Below are 16,766 nucleotides of genomic sequence, written 5' to 3'. Positions count from 1 at the left end.
AACTTCAGCATATAACTTTTCTTTTAAAAAAAAAACTTTTTTCCTCTATTAAGAGCAATTAAAGTGTGTTTTTCTACGTACAAATACTAATATATACAGTAGCATATGTAGTGCATTAATAATATACAATAGCATATGTTACACACACACATGTATTATACAGTAGCACACATATTATATTGTGGATGTTAAGTTTCTAATGATTCGTGGAATTGTATGTTATTTAGATGCATAAAATACCAATATTATAACGGATGAAGATTAATAAGCTGAGGATAATGCAAATAATAATTAAAAAAGATTTTAAAAATATTTTTTTAAAAAGGTCGGGTCGGGACGGGTACCCGCCATGTCGGGTGCGGGATACCCGACTCGGGTATCGGGTAATACCCGACACAATGCGGGGCGGGTATCGGGACAACAATTTCGGCCAAAATCGAGTGCGGGTACCCGCGGGTACCCGTTTCGACACCCCTAGTTATATGGTAAACAATTCATTATTAAGATTCATAACTCCACAATTGTAGTATATAAATTGTTTGAACTTCTATTTCTTGATATAAAAGTTGAATATAATTCATAGTAGTAGTATATTAGTATATTTTATTTTTATACGAATGATAGTATTAGAATAAAGATAGTAGTATTGTAGTCGTACACAGTGGTAAACAGAAAATTATAGTAGGACATTGGATCCCAAATTCCTAATTTATCACTTAATAAAGTACACATTTAGCACATTTGTAAAATAAAATGGCATCATAAAATACTTATATCTGAATTGCACAAATGCTGATAGATTTTGATTTGTAGTACTTTTCAATGAATTTTTTGTGAAGATTTTGTTACTGCTACATTTCATTTTCAGTTTCATTTTCTTGGAGAGAATGGTCGTTTTCCAAGAAAAGCTCTTCAAGAAAAAAATATTCTAAAAATTGTGTAGTGCAGAATGCCAAAATCTCACAAGTATACAACAAAATTTACAACTTATCTACCCTTTCCCCCCTCCAATTTCAGCATAAGCAGAGAAACCAGCAAGCATTCACTCCTTTGCCACTTCTGTGGCATTATTGCTCTCTGATCTTCTCACTTTCGTGGCAGATGCACTGCTCTTCGACCAAGACGATGGTGCAAATCGAACCTCAAGATTCGAAGGATCCAACGACAGTTTCTGTCGTACAAACTCATCCAGATCAAAGCCACTTCCACTCCCAGCTGCATTTCCCTCACCGCTATCAGCAGAAACTCCTCCAAATTGCTCCTTTGCAATGCGTTCCTCAGCAGTAGACGCGCCTTTCTCTAAGTTGAGAAGCCTCTTTATGCTGTCTACTGCCGGATCAATGATGTCCAGGAATCCCATGATCCACGAGGCGTCGTCCACAATCTCAGTACGCTAATGCAAGAATCGAACATGACTGTTTGTGTCAAGGTTGGTGAAGAGAGACAAAAAAAAAAGGTGGTTATAGTAAAAATGGCTTGCCTGCTGGAAGTAGAGGTTGCGGATTTCCTCTGCGCGTATGGAGTTGCCTTGATCTTCTTCTAGAGATGCCCACGTCATCCATGTGACGTAGCTTTGGGAGTTTATGTTGAGGGAAGATCTGAATAGTCTCCTTGCTGCTGATAGATTGCCAACTCTTTGTTCCAAGACACCCCAAGCCTGCGGTGGAGCAAGTGTTTCTTAAGAGTAGTGAAGGGTGTCTTGCTAGACATGGTCTTTTTGTGATCAAACGTCGTGAGAAGTTGGGATGGAACCACGATAAAGACTTGGATATCAAATAAAACTGTGCAGGTGAAGAGCATCGCTTACCTGGAGACAGCGAGCAGCGCTTTCTGTGTTTGAATCTATTGATAGAGCCTTTAGGTAAAGCTCTCTAGCCTTTGCTAAGTTTCCCTCTTTCCATTCCATCCAACCCCAAGCCTACGAACACACACATGAGAGAGAGAGTGTCATGGACTAGTTGATGTCTCTAATGTGTAGTTACAGAGAGAGAGGAAATACTCACAAACCACACAGGCTGATGTCTTGAATCCAGTTCTGATGCTCTCTTAAAGAGGACGCGAGCTAAATTTGCAGTCGAGTATCTGTATTCTAGCAGCGCAAGCGACTGCAGAAGCACCGGATCTCTCGGATTCACAGCGTGCCCTATCATCATAAGCTTCCGTGCTAAGTCTACATTTGCTAAATTACCTTCAAAGACTCCCCAAACATGCCAAGCGAACCTATTCTTGGGACTCGACTGAACAGCTTTCTACATTAATGAAAAACATCATACAGCATTCTCTCAGACCAAAAACAGAGTTCTTGAACAAGCAGAAAAATCAAGTGATTTTCAAGAGCATACCTCAAAAAGCCTTCTAGCAGCGTGTACATTCTCCTGCTTTGCCTCAAGCTGAGCCCACGCCTTCACAATGAATACACAACTTTGAGTAATAAAATAGTCGACAAAACCATCAGAACCAGAGATTCCAGAAAACTTACTAGCCAACTAGCACAGCTTCTAGGATTGCACTTTGTTGCCTGCTTGAAGAGATAACGAGCTTGTTCATACCGTTTTGATCTAACTTCAAGAAGAGCGAGTGTTTGGTAAATGTACTCGTTTCCACCACAGAACTTGAGGGCTTTTCCTAGAAGATGCCTTGCTTTCTTGATATTTCCCTCCTTCATCTCCATGACCGCCCATCCGTGCCAGGCCGCAATATGCTTCTTGTCAGCAACTGTGGCAGCATCGAAAAGTTCTCTAGCCCTCCTTATGTTGCCCATCCTACTCTCAAGAACAGCCCAACACTAGTAACAAAGGAAAAAAAAAACTTAGGCTTTACTTTGGATGTCTTTCTATCTCTCTCCTCATGTTATGTTGGCTTCTAACTCACTTATTTCTCTCGCTCCCCCTCTCCCTCTCTCTTTATGTATGATGTGAAATTAAAAGATAATAATTTCTTTCAACATGCTAGTTTATCCACATTAATTCTTGGCATGGACTAAACAATACATCCTTGGATCTCTCTCTCTTCATGTATGATATGCAATTAAATTACAATTTCTTCCAATATGCTTGTTTCTCCACATTAACTCTTGGAATGGACTAAAGAAAACATCATTGGATCTCTCTCCCTTCGTCTCTGTCTCTTCATGCTTCTTTCATGTATGATATGCAAATACAACATTACAATCCATATCCCAGCTTGCGAACCTTTCAACTCCTTCTTAACTTATCTGGAGTATTAACTAATTCTTGTCTATCACTAAACAGAACTGCACTAAACCAACACAAAACACGGCGTTTTCTTGTAATCTAAAGGTCGTAAGAAGAAAGCATTACCAACCTGCCAAATGTATGAATTTTCTCCTTGTGTAGCTTGGCACCCCTTTTCATATACAGCTCTGGCTTCATTCATCTTAGACTGTTTGCACAAAGTCTTCCCCAATGCCACATAGGACCTTCCATCTTCTGGCCAATAGTGTATACACTTCAAAAAATCACACATCAATTAAGCTCTCGAAAATGTATCAAGAACTCAAATCAAAGGAAGATGCAAACTCAATGCTACAATGCAAGCTCTAATGCACTTATACTTAAACTAAAAATGATGTAGCCCAACTAGAAATGAACTTCAAATATCACAAAGTTCTAGCACATATGCATATGCATATAATAAAGGGGTGTACTCAACCAATATCTACCTTCCTAAGTATCTCCTCTGCCTCTTGAAACCGAAAATTCCGCGTCAAAAGCTTAGCTTTGTACAAAGCCAAATCCAAATTCACCAAAAGGAGCTTCTCCTCGGAGCTAGGCTCCACCAACTTAGGCTCAAAAATCGGCATCTTCTTCGCGAACCGCGATAGCCCTTGGTCGATTTTCGAAGAGGCTGCGCTCTCCTTCAGCTTAATCCCACTCCCATCATCAGCTTCACCTCTCGGTTCCTCCATAACCGGCCTCCGAACAACGAGCAATTCCTCTAGAGATTTCTTGGCCTTGATGATCTCCTCATCAAATCCATCTCCATATTCCTCCATTTCAGCTTTGGATGCAGAGTTTTGAGGGTTCTCCTGAAGAGCCGGAGGTGATGGCGAGTCATGAGAGTGTATGTGGAGCAGAACTCGGTGTGGTGGGGAAGAATTGGGGGCTTTCAAGGGTGTGATGAGATGGAATTTCGAGTAGTTGGGGTTTTGGGAAGGTGAGAAGAGAGTGAATTTTGAGCTTGATGAAGTAGTAGAAGAAGAAGAGAAGATGCTCATTTCCCTCTTTTTTCTTCTTCTTTTTCAATGGTTTAACAGATTAAACTGTAAGCTTTCTTCATGAAAATGTGTTTGGGCTGTGGAATGACCTAAATGCCCTTAAATTTTGGTGGAGAAATTTCAGTGATTGAGGAACCACAGAAAATGAAGTTTTTTCTCAATGAAGAAGATGATCCAATGTCCAAAAAAATGCTCAACTGGTGAACTTGCTTTTTCCACTATGTAGCTTTTGGTGTGTGTGTGTGACATAAGGAGTAGTGATTATGGACAAATGGGGCATATGGGAATTTCAACAAAATAGAAGCCACTGGTTAGAAATTGGCCAGGTAGCCCAAACTATGGATGGCTCAGACAATTATCTGAGGAGTAGATTTTCTTTGCCACGTGGCAGTCTTTTGTTGGAAGATGTAAATATCAAAAAGTGATCTTTCATCAAGTAGAAGCTTTTTCTATAAATAATAAAGTATGGTAGTCTTACTCTTACGTGTCTCGTATTCTTATTTTCTTTATTTATATTTAAATTACGAAAAGTTGTGCAATTATATTTTCACGAAATATTCAAATATCTGAAGAAAACTGAGCAGGGTCGTCATAAATAAAAATATTCACAAATTAACGAACTCAAGTAGCGAAAAGTTTATGGGATGACGGAAACAAAAACACTGCTTACTTTATCATGCTTGCTAACAACAAAACATGAATATAACTACAAAACTCTTACACAGTTTATATCACAAAATGAAGATATGTGCCACTGAAGCAGAAAACTCACACTCACAATTAATTTCCATGACAATAAAGCAAAAGCAGCAGCAACATGTGATGAGGTGAAAAGAGCCACAGATTATTACATATGAGAAGTACAATCAAATTGCAGCTCAGTTACTACCTCAAAAAATCGTACTTAGAAGTGAACCTGATCTAAGTCCCAAGCCATCTCCTTTTTCTAGCTGGTCTTTTTAGCCGAGCCTCAGCAGTTTCAACGTTCAACTCCGGCAGCGAGGAGAAAGTCTTCTCACCATCCCTGCTCGTCATTATGGGCTCCTTAAAGCGCTCCCTTCGCCTCTCCATTTTCATTATAATTTCCTTAATCTTCTCATCATCCAATTTCTCAACCAATCTGTTATCATTTGAAGTAGTTTCCAGGTTCCCTGAAGCATGGATATGTGATTCAACTTCATTCTGCATTTCTTCAGCAGTGATCTGGCCTTCCTCAATGTCCAGAGACTGGTTATGATAAATTTTCGAGAACTTACTCTGCTGATTTCTGTGGCTAAGATCAGCATCTACCTCTCCTTCATCTGGTTTGAATTTGTCCATGTCTACAGAATTATTTGGTTTCTTGTTAGTCAAACCCACGAGGTCACACTTACCATAGTATGTATCTTCTCCAGCTTCGGTGGTTCTTCTTATAGAGGATTGCAAGGTGCACTGCCACAAAGGGACATAAATATCAAATGTTCTACAATATAGAGCCTTTCAGAACAAATAATACAGATCATGCAAATTTGACTTGTAATATATTAAAAACAAGGCATTATGGAGGTACTAATCGGTCTTTCGAGACCATAAGGAAGAATTCTATTCATATAACAAAACCACATGCATAATAAACGGACCAGTTTCAGAGACCTTGTGTGTTTAACATCAACGGTGCGAAAAGCCTTATCAAGATAAGAATGAAAAAGAATCAATTGTCAACATCTAGATAAATTATGCAGGTGAAGATTATGCACATAACTGAGGTATTTACCATTTGATGAAAAATCTAGACCAAATGTGGTTTTCAACTGTGCAAAGTAGAACACATAATGTTATGCCTCAAAAGGAAAGTTAACATACTAGTATGGGGTTTCTAACTCTTTGCAACATAAATAACACAACAAATGTATAATAAAAACATAGTAATAGTTTATCAATACTAATAGCAGATGAAAACATAGATTAGACACTCAATAGATCCAAATGAATAATTTAAGAAGATGTTGATTCTATTTCAAGAGTAAACTGTTAGCATGGAGAAAATTTCAAAATATATAGCATACCCTGTGTAAATCTTATCACAGCAAGTACTAAGCCACCTAACACATCCAACATTCTGCCAGAGAATTAACAATTTGGAACAAGTGTATATGAAAGAAGGTTCAAGAGTTTCAAAAAGAATATGGCATCAACAAGGCAACTATCATGGGCCCAAAAGGGGTGCCACAACCTTAAGGGATTTACATGCTACAAGATCAACTAGATCCAGAAATTATAGGTGCTCCCATCTAGATACCATTGATGATAGAATATTAAGGTCATTAAAGATGAAGACAAAGAAGTACTTACATCAACACCATGTGCCTGCATATTAGATTCCTCAACATAAATTACTGATAGTTAGAAAATTTGCAGCACAAATATAATTGTGAGAACAAACATATGCAATGATAGAGGGGAATGCAGTAGGACTGACAACACTGAACACTCTATTAAAATATGCTTGCCCTACAAATATAGGGCACTTGCTTATATTTAACAAAATGGTACATATAGTTGACCTCAATTTCCTCAATTCTACCTTTCTTCCCATAACCAAAGAGCGATCAACTGAATCTTGGTTACTCGGATGCATCCGAGCATGACCATTAAGTTCTGTGGATTCATGACACCCATCAAAATGATTACCACTATCTTCTTCTCCCAATATATTGGAGTTCAGCCTACCCATTTCTCTTTCACGAAGTTCCATTCTATCATCAACATCATCATTCTTTGAACTTCGTTTAGAATTATTATGGGATGGCTCCTCAGAGGCGACGAAAATATTGCCCTGCTTCCTGGACTTGCATACATTTTCCTTCAGAAGGAAGACCTCAGAGTGTTGATTGCCTCTTCTCCCAACAAAATGATCCTGATACCGATCATCTTTGATGCTTTCTCTTGTGTAATTAGTGTTTGAAGGTGGTTGGTAGTCTCTTCTTTTGACATGAAAATCCTCAGGGGAACAATATCTGAGGCTTTCTCTGGGAATAAGAGTGGTGACATCAGTACCACACTGATCATATTCAATGTGCATTTCTTTCCATGAGCACCTCATGTTTCTTTGAACCCCCCCAGTTTTTGGTCCAGAAGCTCCTAGAAAGTCCCCTCTGCCAGAAGTATAAGGTTCCTCAGAAGAATAAAAAGGAAAAGGCCGATGTTTGATGTTCCTCCAATCATTAACCTTATTCTCAACAGAGCAGAGATTTTCTGAAATATTCAGAGGACTATGACGCCATCTATTGCCCCTTGAAGAGCTCACCACTTTTCTTCTATCATGAGCTACATTCAAATCATTAAGATGATCACGGTCTCCACCACTACTTGGGTGAATTCTTCTATGCTTTCCTTCCACAAATCTGTCATGTAGTGGTGACAGAGAGTCTTGTCTGGTTCTTCTCCTGAGATGTCCGCTTTCTCCTTTATACATGAACTGAGTGCCTCTTTGGTCAGCTGCAGAGGAGTACTTTCGTGATAGGTTCCGTAACTCCTCGCTATATCCCCGAAAATGATGTTTCCTCTGATTATGATACCTATTATAATCCAAAAGTTCATAATCAATCTGACTACTCTTGTAAAGAAAATTTCGTCTTTCACTAGTATTGTGACCATCAGGGGGACCTGCTTTGTATATATTATTTGGATTGTCCCACCAGTATTGGTCTTTCAGAAATGGCTGGCCCATATGATGATCAGGCAAACGCCCACCTGAGTAAGTCAGCGTTCTTTCTGAGTGGCTGCGGTAAGGAATAGCACTCTCAATATATTTGAAATCTGTTATTGCACTCTGTTTTCCATGGTTAACATGTCTGTTATAGAGATGCTTGGCATCAGTTGCATAAGAAGCATCCTCATCAGGCTGGTTCTTGAAATAGGGCAGATAATTAGATTTCTTGGGTTGATCAGAATACTCCCGCATGCTGTCTTTCCATCTCTCATGATATCCGCCATCTCTGGTACCTCTTCTGACACCACGTCTTTCAGAGTGTTTGGGAAGACGATATTTCTGATCGGTTAATTCACAGTCTAAGCTAGGCGAAGAGTACCTTGAACGCTTAGGGCTTTTCCCAATATATCTGCTACCAAGCGCATCACTCCTATGAGAAGATGAGTAACCCTGACCATGCTCTCTCCAACTGCATTTAACTGGTTCTGGTTCTCGTGCTGATGGCACTTTATTCAATATGCACCTTGATTTTCTTCTATTTGTATCATCTGAAGCTTCAGAAATGTCATCTGAATCACATTCAGAGACTTCAAATGGGCTATCCTCTACTGAATCGGATATCTGTACACTTCCACACTTATCCAAATCCAAGGGCACAGGATAGCTTGCTGCAGTATGCCTGGAGATGTAACCAATTTTTGCAGGAAGTTATCAGAGTTAAGAACATATAATCATGACGAATGAAACACAATATGTATAATAGATCAATAAAACAAATAAAATATTCTTCTCCTTCTGTACTAAAACATATCTGTATAAGCTACAATTTGAATATATTTATATTTTTAGATTCTTCCTTCCTTTGTATTCATCTCTGCATCTCACCCAACATAATCTCTGGCCAAGTGGTGACCACAAAACCAGATAAAGGATGCCTTGAGTGTATGGTGTACAAATACTAACAAGATATAAAAATATCATATAACAACAATTGAGCAAATCTCTAATGGCAATACATATGATGCTTCTCAACATTATCCGGATGAGCATATTTAGAGTGAGTGACTACTGATTAAAACATCAAAGTAATGCAATAACACCACTAGTGAGATTGGTTGTAGGGAAGACCTTTCTGAGACAATCTTCTGTCCTCCATGTTTCCGTCCATGGTTAGGTTGGTTATCCTCACTACATCTACTAATGAAGCGATTTCTGTCATCATCGTCCCCTTTCCTGGATGTTCTCCGCACTTGTGCCATTTCGTGAACTCTCTTCATCTTAGAATTTGAGGAATCATACTGCAATTTCTGCAGTCGAAATCCAAGCAAATATACTATAAGTATGACACAGAAAAAGGTGGAACTAATTTGATAACATTAACAACCAACAACTGAAGAGGAATCAAAAACACAATTGATGACTATCTAACAATCTCCAGCTCCAGTTTCAACTCTAGCCAACAAGGGGAAACAAATTAAAGATCATATGTAACAACATTCGAATACAGAGCAATCAAAGACAATGGATTCTTATACTTTCTCAGCCTTATCTAAAGATCCTAAACCTAATCAGTAACTTAACCCAAATAAACTACCACAACATAACCAAACATTTAAATAGTCAACATAAATATAATCAGAACCTTTCTATGGGACTGAGAGCTGTAATCCTCAACATTCACATTCTTCTCCTTTCCAGATGTTTCTTCATATCTCTTACGTTCACAGCTCTCACCAATTTTTCTCTCAACTCCACGGCTAGCCAATCCGTCCTCACTCTCGGTCTCGCTCTCGCTCACACTCTCGCCCTCGCTCCAGCTCGCGCTCCTGCTTTCACCTCTATCAACATTCTCTACAGGCAAAGTTCTCAAATCACCACCGCCGCCCTTCACCTCCGCCTCACATGAAGCATCACGCTCGACAGCTGCCTTCTGTTCCCCTCGCAGAGGATATGCAGAAGTACGGTCGCTCCGCGGGGGCAATTCGGTCGATCGATGCAAAGCGCTGATTGCCGAGCTTGCCTGCACCTCGACGTCGGCATAAAGGTCGCTGAAGTCATCATCGTCGAATTCCACCATCGCGAAAATGGAGGCGAGTAGAAATGGGGAATGGGATGTTTTGATAAACCCTCAACTCCTAAAAATTTGGATTCCTAAAACCCTAGCAGCACCTGACATTTTGGCATACTTCTTTATCTTGGTTGTTTTGTGTAAAGGTGCACACTTGTTTGGTCCATGAATTTCACCAAAATATCATTTTTGACCCATAATATTTAAAAATATCATCTGATATTCATAAACTTCAATTTAATACTCTACTTTTCCACTGTTTCAAAGTGTTGGAAATGTGATTATGTAATGTTGAAAATTATACAAAAAACTGGAATCAAATTTGACGAGGACGGTTCCGACGATGAATGCAATCATGATTACGATCATGATTGTGGACGGGATATTGATTTTGAAGGCGACGACCATTGCAATGAGGTTTCACGAGTCGGTGATTGATCGATCTCGGTTGATCAATGAGGTACCGACGACGATTGCGATCAGAGGTGGACCCACTGGAACCACAATGTTGATACTCCATGTATATATTACATGGGAACTTATGAATTTTAGTGGTAGTCCAAGTGGCCGTCTAGTTGGGCTCAAAACTTTCAATTCTTGTCAACCTGGGTTCAATCCCCTCTATGAGTGCTTACAGAATTTCTATGTCTGCCACTGGCTATCATGATTGTGGGTGGGATATTGATGTTAAGGGTGACGACAATCGTAATGAGGCTTTGCGAGTCGGTGATTGATCAATCGGTTGATTATTCTGTAAGCGGTTAATTTGTTTGCGAAATTGTGATTATGTTGGAAATGTTGTAGTAAAGTTTACGAAAACTGGAATTAAATTTTTGAAACTTTTAGTTTTTTGTTTTGAAGATCTGATTGGTTATTGTATCTAAAAAAACTTTGGATGAAATGGAAAAGAAGAGAGAAAAAAGTAAGACAAAGAGGAAGAAAACATAAAGATACAAAATTCAAATATTTTAATGAAAAAGAAAGAGTAAATTGTGAAAATGAGTATTTTTGCCCAAAAAATTCAAAATAGTAAAAATGCTGTTCAAATGTTATTAAACCAATATTGTAGAGCTCAAATAATATTTTCAAACATCACTGACCAAAAATGATATTTTGACAAACTTTATTGATAAAAAAATATATTCATTTTTTTCAGACCGATTACCTCAAATTAAATCAATACATTCACTAATCGAAATGTCAATCGGTGTCTCGACTGCGATGATGCATGTCATTTCAATTTTCTAAATTCTAAAAGTCGAATTAGTTTACGAGCTTGCTATAAATTAAAGACATGAGATTGAAATAAACTTTTTCCTCATAGTATATTGAGTGCATCCAAGTATTTATATTGTGACTGCTCGTATTAGTAAATTCAAGTTAAATTTTATTTCAGATGAAAAATAATAGTACTACTATAATCTCGAGACACTTATTAACTGAAAAAGCGAGTAGAGGAAAATGATAGATTTTGGGCGATTAATTAGGTGGGCATTTACTGATAAGGTACTAAATCTAAATTAATTATCTGATTCTTCTTACACAGTAAATTTGACCAATATTTTACTTGAAGCATTTATTAATCTCTTTTCCTGACCTCTTTAATCTCTACAAGTAGTACGGAGTATTATGTTGTGAGGAATTAATTATATGTTACGTATGTTGTAGGAATATTCCGGACATTAGTTTTATACATAAAAAATTAAGTTCTTGTCTCAAAAAATTACGAAAGTAATTAATCAACAAATTTCTATAGATAAACGAGATGTGAACGAACGTACAATTTTTTCACCCTTTTTAAAATGTGAATATACACATAATAGCCCTATTTTCCAGAAGTTGTTGGAAGACGATTAAATCCATATTTTGGCACACCATTTTTCATCTTAATGAAAAATACAACAGTGAGTGTCAACATCACACCTCCAAAAATAACTGAACCTGCCAGAAAATTAATAGCCACAATTAATTCTCGATTTTTGTCACATTTTGCACTAGCTATAGCTACTGCACTGATAAGTTAACATATACTACCTCTGTCCCCCAAATTTTAACACAGTTTATTATCTAAGTTCGTCCCTAAAAATTTAACACACTTTACTTTTTACCATTTTTAGTAGTGAACCTCATATTCCACTAACTCATTCTTATTCACATTTTATTATAAAAATAGTACTTTAAAAGTAGGACCCACATTCCACCAACTTTTTTCAACTCACTTTTCATTACATTTCTTAAAACTCGTGCCGAGTCAAAGTGTGTCAAAATTTGGAGGATGGAGGTAGTATAATTAATTCAAGTGGTCATATTGTATTACTACTAATTATTTACCATTGCATATGTAATATCGTTTCTAATCTAGTAGTAGTATAACAGTTTTAATTAATAATGTCTCATAATTTTATTTTTATAGGGTTATGTCTCGCGATTTTGGAATGAAATAGACTCAGCCTCGTGACAAGTACTGCATTTAGCCATCTACCGAAGGATTTTTACTTACCAATTGCCACATAATTAGGTTTGGATGTCTTTGACTTCGACACTTCACCTGCAAATTTTCAATAAATAAGTAACTATAATGAAATTATGAAAGTGTTGATACTTATTTGTAACATTACATACTTATTAGCCATGCATTTGATTTTACCATATTAATTTTAATTTTAATTAATTATAGAATAATTGAAAAAATTATAAATTTATAATTTAAATTGTGAAAAAATACAGTACTTTAAAGTTTATTCACTTAGTCTCGTAATAATTGTCACTTTTTTCATTTTTGTCCGTCCCACAATAATTGTAAGATTTATTTTTTACCGTAAGTAGTAAGTAGGCCCCACAATATACTAACTCACTTCACTCACATATTATTATAAAATCAATTTTAAAAATTGGTCTCACATTTCACTAGCTTTTTCAACCAACATTAAGAGTAGGGATGTCAATGGGGCTAACCCGTTCGGATTCGGGCCAACCCACTCGGATTGCCGGGCTATTCGGGTTATGGATTTTTCGGGTTATAAATTTTCAACCCTAACCCTAACCCGCCGGGTTTTGGGCTAACCCATCGGGCTATTCGGGCCTAAAAGCTTTCGAAAATAATTTCTTGTATCGAAATTTTTTTCTATAAAATGATTTTAAATTTTAGATACTTTTTTTTCTTTTTAGTTAGAATCATATAAAATCTTCATATTTTCATAATATTCTACAATAATACTTGGAATGAAGCGTTTCATCTCGATCAACTACAACATAAATTAAAGCTTGTGTTCGTGTTATTATTTTGGACTTTTGGCATTGTTCGCAACTAATTATTTGTGAAAATTAAAAATCATATCTTACCTGAATCATTATTAAAATGATAAATATATTAAGATTTTGTTGAGTTATTTTGTCTTGATTGACTTTGGTGGTGGTAAGACACTAATGACAGATGATGGGACGGTGGAATAATGAGTCGAGTGAGGATTCAAAAATATAAAAAAAAAAACTAAAACTTAATAATTTTAATTAAAAGTTGCAACCCATCGGGCCGACCCGCAACCTTTTCGGGCCAACCTGTTTAATCCGCCAACCCATTCTGGCCAACCCGTTTAGCCCGTTTTCTATTCGGGTAATAAAATTTCAATCCTAACCCGCTTATTTTATCGGATTGTTCGGGTCGGCCCACGGGTTTCGGGTTGAATTGACATCTCTAATTAAGAGTGAAAATTATATTGAGACAGAGAGAGTAAAATGATGAGAGAATTTACCAGACACGTGGCACGTGAGCGAGCTATTTCGTCCATTACTGCAAAAGCAAACAAAATTCCGATCACCACCACCGTTAGAACTATACCCACAAAATCCCCCACTCTCTTCGCACGCTTTGCACGATCCATCAACCAATTCCCACGCCAATTTAAACCCTAATTCCACCGCATTCCCCGATCCATTCCGGAGATCATCCACCGCGCTCTCGATCACCGGCGCAACCACACTGGACTCACAGTGGCTCATCCACTCCGATTCAGGCTCCGATCCTTCCAGAAACGCGTACGAATGCTTCGCGCCTCGCTGCAGGCACTTAATTCCGGCGGCCGACGGCGGATACGCGGTGCAATTGTAGTAAAAACGGACCAATTTGTTGCCGGTGTTGTTGTAGCTGAGGGGAGAGTAATCGGAGTGGTCCAGCGCAACGGATCGGGCGGCGATCGGGCATGATTCGATTTCGCCGCCGTAGGTGACGGTGATTGAGTTATCGGTGGTGTTGAGGCTTTGTACGGCGTAGGGATTGTTGGAGATGTGGAGGATTGGTTGGCTGTTGGCGCATGAGATGGCGAGATTTGGGTAGCCGCAGGAGTGCGGGTGGTGGATTTGGGGGTGGAATGGGTAGCTGAGGGTGAGGCCGTTGCCGCAGTCGAAGGGGGCGCACGACGGCGGTGGCGGAGAATTGACCGAATTGACATTCGTTGCTACGAAGAGGAAGGTGGTGATGAGGGGTAGAAGTGGAAGAAGGCGAGCTTTTGGCGCCATAGATGAAAACACTCTTATCTCAATAATTAGTGAGGTTTTGTGTTAATACACACGCGGGATTGTTCATTAGGCAATTGAACCACCCAATATTTAATTAATTCATTATTAATAATGTATGTATGTTATTTGAAAAATGAATATATGATCAATCAATTGGGAATTAGGAGAACTATATTATTTTTATTCCAGAAGAGATTCATCTAGCACAATTATTCCAGAGATATATCATGTGCTAAATTGACTTTCTTTATCTATGATCATGTATCTCAAGTTTTATTTTGTCCATAGTTAAGTGTCACTTTTACTTCTTACTGTATCACTTTTGATAGAGGAAAATTGATAAAAATAAGTAAAATAAGAAAAAAAGTAGATAAAATATGAGAAAGAAAGAGAAAGAGTAAGAAAGAGGTGAGAAAAAATAAATAAAGAATGCGAAAATTTTTGTTTTTAAAATAAGACTATTTTTTATGGATATCTAAAATGATAGAAATGAGATTATTTTTATGAAAAAGGGGAGTATGTTCCACTACTACTATAAAAGTGTAGCATTATTAACTAACGAACTTGTATAACAATTTAAAATTTTGAATCATTATTATTATGTGTGGTCTATTTACACCAAATACATATGTACATTATGGAAATATTTGGAATCATATTCATTATTCAATCATAATTCAAGTTATAACAGTCCAAATCTGTAGTACTCTATGCTTTATTTTACTACTATTGCAAAAGTCACATCTAAAATAAGTCAACGAAGTAAGTAGAGTGATATATTAATTGATAGAAACATTTCCATGCGCAATTTAGACTTGTGCCAGTTTTGGTGACCTAAACCTAATTTTCAAACATTTTAATAGTAGTATGATATTCGCCCCAATAATTTTCATCTCTACTTAGTTTTTCAATATTCCAATTAAACTTGTTTTAAACTCCCATTATCATTCTAAATTTTAGAAATTTAATAAATATAAGCAAGGATTGAAAGAAAATGTCAAATAATAACTTCGTTTAATTCCAGTACAGTACCATTTTGATTAAAGCAAGTGGGGAACGATATACAGTACAGATAGCTAAATTTGACACGTATTCTTTAAAAGGAGTGACAAATAGATTTCATTAGTACAGAAGTCCCCATTTATATATCTTCAATAAATATAAAACCGAAATAAAATATTTTCAGATCATGAATATCCATTTAATCTCTGCCAAACGCATTAAAAATCGTTGAAAGTTCTGCCTGTGTTACGAGGCAATTAAGTTGGGGGCATTTACACACTTTTCAATTGATGGATTTATGAAGAAATTGTGAAAGCATGGGCAAGAGCAATTACTTTTCGAATATGCATGCAATTTATATCCCAGCTAACAATCACCAAAAACTGTCCCTACTAATAAATCATAAATTCATAATCTTTCATATTTTGGTCATTCCAAAAGATAGGGATGTCAATTGGGCTAACCCGCTCGGGTTCGGGCCAATCTATTAGGGTTGTCGGGCTATTTGGGTGCGGGTTATTCGGGCTGTGAATTTTTCAGGTTACAAATTTTCGGTCCTAACCCTAAATTTTCGGGTTTCGAGCTAACCCACGGGCTATTCGGGTCAATAGTAATCTTATATGTTACTTTCTATCCTATCCAATATTTTAAATTATTAAAAAGCAGATTGATGCAAATAGTAAAGTATTATCAAAGTGATCAAGAAAAAGAAAATAATACGTAGCAATTGAAAATTGAAACAAAATAGATAAACATAATCGAAACAAAATAGATAAACATATCGTTTAATTAATAGCGCACATGAATCTGACTACAATTAAATAAAAATAATGCATTTCATATAACTCTAACTTTCAATTTGAGAGAGAAGACATAATTACCATATATTCTTCATATCAATGTCGTATTTAATATTGATATTACCATATATACTTCATCTAAGTATATAATCCAAAATTTTAATTATATTTTTATATTAAATGCTCAATCCGTGGGCTAACCCGCAACCCACCCGGCCCGCATAACCCGCCGACCGAACGAATTAGCCCGTGTACCCGCTTCTGAATATGGGTTGCGATTTTCCGACCCTAACCCTATGATTTTACCGGATAGTTCGGATCGACCCGTAGATTTCAGGCTAGATTGACATCCCTACCAAAAGATACAATATTTTTAACAGTAGCAAATTTCGTAAATAATTTGGAAATATTGAAAAGATGTGATTTTGAATTGTTGATATGTGTATAAAGGAA

General features: G+C 37.2%; 3 protein-coding genes across 4 annotated transcripts; all 3 read right to left on the bottom strand.

The window, feature by feature from the left end:
- Positions 1-911: 911 nt before the first annotated feature.
- On the bottom strand, positions 912-4,474 carry HCF107 (high chlorophyll fluorescent 107). Its single transcript, XM_048089008.2, has 8 exons — positions 3,683-4,474; positions 3,325-3,468; positions 2,480-2,785; positions 2,343-2,402; positions 2,004-2,249; positions 1,808-1,918; positions 1,481-1,657; positions 912-1,393 (listed from the first exon to the last, which is right to left on the bottom strand). The coding sequence occupies exons 1-8, from the start codon at positions 4,235-4,237 to the stop codon at positions 1,043-1,045; spliced, it is 1,950 nt and encodes a 649-aa protein (XP_047944965.2). The 5' UTR covers positions 4,238-4,474; the 3' UTR covers positions 912-1,042.
- A 408-nt stretch (positions 4,475-4,882) lies between these two features.
- LOC125194407 (uncharacterized) lies at positions 4,883-10,128 on the bottom strand. Of its 2 annotated transcripts, XM_048092599.2 has the most exons (5): positions 9,571-10,128; positions 9,057-9,235; positions 6,801-8,607; positions 5,494-5,668; positions 4,883-5,388 (listed from the first exon to the last, which is right to left on the bottom strand). In XM_048092599.2, the coding sequence occupies exons 1-5, from the start codon at positions 10,003-10,005 to the stop codon at positions 5,159-5,161; spliced, it is 2,826 nt and encodes a 941-aa protein (XP_047948556.2). In that variant the 5' UTR covers positions 10,006-10,128; the 3' UTR covers positions 4,883-5,158. The 2 variants fall into 2 exon arrangements, with proteins under 2 accessions (XP_047948556.2, XP_047948555.2); XM_048092598.2 differs by having other exon boundaries at positions 4,883-5,668.
- A 1,603-nt stretch (positions 10,129-11,731) lies between these two features.
- On the bottom strand, positions 11,732-14,565 carry LOC125196765 (LEAF RUST 10 DISEASE-RESISTANCE LOCUS RECEPTOR-LIKE PROTEIN KINASE-like 2.4). The gene is made up of 3 exons (XM_048095382.2): positions 13,749-14,565; positions 12,497-12,544; positions 11,732-11,937 (listed from the first exon to the last, which is right to left on the bottom strand). Exons 1-3 carry the CDS (start codon positions 14,509-14,511, stop codon positions 11,822-11,824), a joined length of 927 nt encoding a protein of 308 aa, XP_047951339.1. The 5' UTR covers positions 14,512-14,565; the 3' UTR covers positions 11,732-11,821.
- Positions 14,566-16,766: the final 2,201 nt, after the last annotated feature.

Source organism: Salvia hispanica, chromosome 4 (genome assembly GCF_029641045.1).
Source record: "Salvia hispanica isolate PSC_SH4W2 chromosome 4, Shi_PSC_v1, whole genome shotgun sequence".
In the NCBI taxonomy this organism is placed as follows: domain Eukaryota; kingdom Viridiplantae; phylum Streptophyta; class Magnoliopsida; order Lamiales; family Lamiaceae; genus Salvia; species Salvia hispanica.
This window is presented reverse-complemented; position numbering and strand designations above follow the sequence as displayed.